This window comes from Crinia signifera, chromosome 19, assembly GCF_055691185.1.
Source record: "Crinia signifera chromosome 19, ASM5569118v1, whole genome shotgun sequence".
NCBI lineage: Eukaryota > Metazoa > Chordata > Amphibia > Anura > Myobatrachidae > Crinia > Crinia signifera.
The window spans coordinates 140,540,928-140,546,927 of NC_139226.1; the positions used below are offsets into that span (position 1 = coordinate 140,540,928).

The following is a 6,000-nucleotide window of genomic DNA, read 5'->3' on the forward strand; positions in this document are numbered from 1 at the left end:
CACAGATGCGTGCAGCATGTACGGGGCTAGTGCAGGTGCGCTCAGATCACACAGATGCGTGCAGCATGTACGGGGCTAGTGAAGGTGCGCTCTGATCACACAGATGCGTGCCGCATGTACGGGGCTAGTGCCGGTGCGCTCTGATCACACAGATGCGTGCCGCATGTACGGGGCTAGTGCAGGTGCGCTCTGATCACACCGATGCGTGTAGCATGTACGGGGCTAGTGCAGGTGCGCTCTGATCACACAGATGCGTGCAGCATGTACGGGGCTAGTGCAGGTGCGCACTGATCACACAGATGCGTGCAGCATGTACGGGGTTAGTGCAGGTGCGCTCAGATCACACCGATGCGTGTAGCATGTACGGGGCTAGTGCAGGTGCGCTCTGATCACACAGATGCGTGCAGCATGTACGGGGCTAGTGCAGGTGCGCTCTGATCACACCGATGCGTGTAGCATGTACGGGGCTAGTGCAGGTGCGCTCTGATCACACCGATGCGTGTAGCATGTACGGGGCTAGTGCAGGTGCGCTCTGATCACACAGATGCGTGCAGCATGTACGGGGCTAGTGCAGGTGCGCTCTGATCCCACAGATGCATGCAGCATGTACGGGGCTAGTGCAGGTGCGCTCAGATCACACAGATGCGTGCAGCATGTACGGGGCTAGTGCAGGTGCGCTCTGATCACACAGATGCGTGCAGCATGTACGGGGCTAGTGCAGGTGCGCTCTGATCACACCGATGCATGCAGCATGTACGGGGCTAGTGCAGGTGCGCTCTGATCACACAGATGCATGCAGAATGTACGGGGCTAGTGCAGGTGCGCTCAGATCACACAGATGCGTGCAGCATGTACGGGGCTAGTGCAGGTGCGCTCTGATCACACAGATGCATGCAGAATGTACGGGGCTAGTGCAGGTGCGCTCGGATCCCACCGATGCGTGTAGCATGTACGGGGCTAGTGCAGGTGCGCTCTGATCACACAGATGCATGCCGCATGTACGGGGCTAGTGCAGGTGCGCTCTGATCACACCGATGCATGCAGCATGTACGGGGCTAGTGCAGGTGCGCTCTGATCACACAGATGCGTGCAGCATGTACGGGGCTAGTGCAGGTGCGCTCTGATCACACAGATGCATGCAGAATGTACGGGGCTAGTGCAGGTGCGCTCTGATCACACAGATGCATGCAGCATGTACGGGGCTAGTGCAGGTGCGCTCTGATCACACAGATGCATGCCGCATGTCCGGGGCTAGTGCAGGTGCGCTCTGATCACACAGATGCATGCAGCATGTACGGGGCTAGTGCAGGTGCGCTCTGATCACACAGATGCATGCCGCATGTACGGGGCTAGTGCAGGTGCGCTCTGATCACACAGATGCGTGCAGCATGTACGGGGCTAGTGCAGGTGCGCTCTGATCACACAGATGCATGCAGCATGTACGGGGCTAGTGCAGGTGCGCTCTGATCACACAGATGCGTGCAGCATGTACGGGGCTAGTGCAGGTGCGCTCTGATCACACAGATGCATGCCGCATGTACGGGGCTAGTGCAGGTGCGCTCTGATCACACCGATGCGTGTAGCATGTACGGGGCTAGTGCAGGTGCGCTCTGATCACACAGATGCATGCCGCATGTACGGGGCTAGTGCAGGTGCGCTCTGATCACACAGATGCGTGTAGCATGTACGGGGCTAGTGCCGGTGCGCTCTGATCCCACCAATGCATGCCGCATGTCCGGGGCTAGTGCAGGTGCGCTCTGATCCCACCAATGCATGCAGCATGTACGGGGCTAGTGCAGGTGCGCTCTGATCACACAGAGGCGTGTAGCATGTACGGGGCTAGTGCAGGTGCGCTCTGATCACACAGATGCATGCAGCATGTACGGGGCTAGTGCAGGTGCGCTCTGATCACACAGAGGCGTGTAGCATGTACGGGGCTAGTGCAGGTGCGCTCTGATCACACAGATGCATGTAGCATGTACGGGGCTAGTGCAGGTGCGCTCTGATCACACAGATGCGTGCAGCATGTACGGGGCTAGTGCAGGTGCGCTCTGATCACACAGATGCATGCCGCATGTACGGGGCTAGTGCAGGTGCGCTCTGATCACACAGATGCATGCAGCATGTCCGGGGCTAGTGCAGGTGCGCTCTGATCACACAGATGCATGCAGCATGTACGGGGCTAGTGCAGGTGCGCTCTGATCACACAGATGCGTGCAGCATGTACGCGGCTAGTGCAGGTGCGCTCTGATCACACAGATGCGTGCAGCATGTACGGGGCTAGTGCAGGTGCGCTCTGATCACACAGATGCATGCCGCATGTACGGGGCTAGTGCAGGTGCGCTCTGATCACACAGATGCGTGCAGCATGTACGGGGCTAGTGCAGGTGCGCTCTGATCACACAGATGCGTGCAGCATGTACGGGGCTAGTGCAGGTGCGCTCTGATCACACAGATGCGTGCAGCATGTACGGGGCTAGTGCAGGTGTGCTCTGATCACACAGATGCATGTAGCATGTACACGGCTAGAGCAGGTGCACTCTGATCTCACGTGGGCGGTCACACACATGCTTGGATATATTTCCAGCCATACCTCTGCACAGACCAGCACGGGTCAGTATGTCATCACAGTCTAAGCATACAAACAATGTAACGCTTACAACATACTGTAGGTTTACATAACATTTATTCCAGCCATAAGAAGTCCAGCGACAACAAGCCAGCCATGCCTGAGTGCTCTGGAAAAGTCACACACAAATATATGGAAATGAGAAGCACTAAGGAGATACCGTGTAACCATAAGCCGGATGCAAATAGATTTCCATAGTATTAAATGCTACGTTAGTTCTTACCCAGTGCCGTGTGCAGGGGAAATGCCTGCAGCAAATAAAACAATTATATGTCGGGGCGATAAATAACGGAATACGTACAGATGGCGGGGCTTGATAAATATGCCCACCCTCTCCCCTTATCCCCATAACTCCCCCACCCCACCTCCCACAGCCTCACTTTAACCCTGCCCTTTAATGTTTAATCCCTCCCAGCAGCCTAACCCCTCCCCCAACATTAATGGTCACCAATATAATTTCAATCGGGATTCTGACGGTCAGGATTCCGGCATCGGCACTTTTAATGACGGTGGGATTTCGGAGCAGTGTTGTGCCCGTGCCAGTTGGGATTCCAGCAGCGGAATTTCCCGGACCCAGCTCTCCCCGCAGACCCCGTCGGCGCTGGCTCCACCAAGCCGCTATGGGGTCTGCCCATTGTTCCGCCACTGTGCCCAATCACGTCTGCCTTACTGACGGGCGTGCTTTCATATAGACAGAAAGCACGTCCCTGTCATTGAGGCACTTCTATATGTGCCGCTTATAGATCATTTCTGAATGGGTTTTTGCAGACCCCGGTTTCTGGTACTTTAATATTGACAGCATGAGGCACAGCTCTTGGTGCCTTGGGAACCAATTTTATAAAGAAAATGGGGTAAAAAATGATTAGACGAATATAAAGCATGTACTTATGATACATGTGTCATAAGTATTTCTTTATGTTATGTTAATCATCAATGACAGGGGAGGCACTGCCTCCCCTGATCGCATGTTCCTGGTCTCAGCGACTTAATTAGCCTCTGTCTATGCTACATGACTGCTTTAATGGTACATATGTATCAAGGGTAGGCAACAGTTTGCTCTTAGCATTGACGGAAACAGGAGGGTTTCTGAGTACCCAGGAACTGCCCCTGTATCACACTGCCTCCGGCTACTATGAGCCAGCGAGGACTTGGGCCCAGTGTAAAAACCATTTGATGTCCAGCGGCTGATGATGGGTCTTGTCTCCTACTTCTAGCGAGTGTGAGTGTGGGATCCAAACCGACCACATAGGTCAGAACTCACCATACACGGTGGCATTGGCCATGTTTTGTGGCTCTGGTATGGCCAAAGCGACATTTCAAGTTTGGGAAGCAATTTTGTTAGCGGCCTCTTATAGATTACGGTTCTCATATGGTGCCCGGTGTGACGGCGGTCTGCAGCGCGCTACACGTGCACGGTGTGATGGCGGTCTACAGCGCGCTACACGTGCACGGTGTGACGGCAGTCTACAGCGCGCAACACGTGCACGATGTGACGGCGGTCTGCAGCACGCTACACGTGCACGGTGTGACGGCGGACTGCAGCGCGCTACACATGGCCGGTGTGACGGCGGTCTACAGCGCGCTACATGTGCACGGTGTGACGGCGGTCTACAGCGCGCTACACGTGCACAGTGTGACGGCGGACTGCAGCGCGCTACACATGGCCGGTGTGACGGCGGTCTGCAGCGCGCTACACGTGCACGGTGTGACGGCGGTCTGCAGCGCGCTACACTTGCCCGGTGTGACAGTGGTCTGCAGCGTGCTACACGTGCCCGGTGTGACGGCGGTCTGCAGCGCGCTAAGCGTGCCCGGTGTGACGGCGGACTGCAGCGCGCTACACGTGCCCGGTGTGACGGCGGTCTGCAGCGCGCTACGCTTGCCTGGTGTGACGGCGGACTGCAGCGCGCTACACGTGCACGGTGTGACGGCGGTCTACAGCGCGCTACATGTGCACTGTGTGACGGCGGTCTACAGCGCGCTACACGTGCCCAGTGTGACGGCGAACTGCAGCGCGCTACACATGGCCGGTGTGACGGCGGTCTGCAGAGCGCTACACATGCACGATGTGACGGCGGTCTACAGCGCGCTACACGTGCCCGGTGTGACGGCGGTCTGCAGCGCGCTACATGTGCCTGGTGTGACGGCGGTCTACAGCGCGCTACACGTGCCCAGTGTGACAGCGGTCTGCAGCGCGTGGCCGTTGTGACGGCGGTATGCAGTGCGCGGCCTGCGGCCCATGTGACTGCAGCAGTGTCGGACTGATGCCCGCCAGGGAAAAGCAGTTGTAGGGGCCCATGCATAAGGGGTGTGATCAGCAAATAGCGGCCATGTAACTGACTCATGAATCATGAGAAAGCACAGACTGGAACCTGACATAATAGGAAGCAGTGTGGCCCTCTGGGGACCTACCTGTGCCCATGGTGGGCAGGCAGGACATGGGCAGCGTTATACCCTGTATATGTTACATATTAGCACATGCGTGTACATAGCAGATATTAGTGGATGGATATATATATATATATATATATATATATATACACCCACACACACAAAGGATTCATATTACTATATATCTTCCATTTTTTGTAGCTTAAATACTTCTTAAGTTAAAGATACATATCTCTCCAGGAGGACACAATGCTCTGCTCCTGGACTTCCCTGGTAATGTAGGATCACCCTCATCTGTGTTGAACAGGATACTTGATAAGAAACGTGTTTCAGCACTAGCCCAGGAGCAGAGCACTGTGTCCTCCTGCACAGGGTCATGCTGGGAGGGAGGTGTATATATATATATATATATATATATATATACACACATACATACATACACACACACACACACACACACACACACACACACACACACATTATCATCCCACGACAGCATCTTCTGCCTCCCGGGCACGCATCATGTCACGCGTGTGCGTGTATGTTCATATGGAGCAGGTACCTGAGCAGGAAGGCCGCCAGCAGCAGCAGGGACAGGGCGGCCAGTCTCCGGCGCTGCTCCCGCCTCATACCTCCGGCTCCGGCTGCCGCCCCAGCATTGAGTGACCGGACTCAGCGCCGCCTGGTTACCGCGGCAACGCCACGCTGTCTCCTCCCGTCCCTCCCAGTGCAGGAATGCCTGCCGCTGATTGGCTGTCTCAGAGTATGACGGGTCTTAAAACCGCCCACAAATCTCAACCCCAGCTGCAGCTGTTTGTGTCTGTCACTCAGAGACTAGCTACCCACTACATCAGCATCCGCAGCAGCACCACCACCACCACCCCCAGCAGCAGCAGCACCACCAGCAGCAGCACCAGCTCCAGCACCAGCTCCCCCCAGTGTAGCCAGTAACCCCAGCTGTAGCTGTTTGTGTCTGTCACTCA

General features: G+C 55.9%; 1 protein-coding gene across 1 annotated transcript in view; it reads right to left on the minus strand.

Annotated features, from left to right (window-relative positions):
- Window positions 1–5,746, minus strand: part of GLB1L2 (galactosidase beta 1 like 2) — a 105,579-nt gene extending 99,833 nt beyond the window's left edge. Inside the window, 1 exon segment of the mRNA XM_083163533.1 lies at window positions 5,580–5,746. Within this exon segment, the coding sequence (XP_083019659.1) occupies window positions 5,580–5,647 (68 nt within the window). The 5' untranslated portion in view covers window positions 5,648–5,746.
- Window positions 5,747–6,000: the final 254 nt, after the last annotated feature.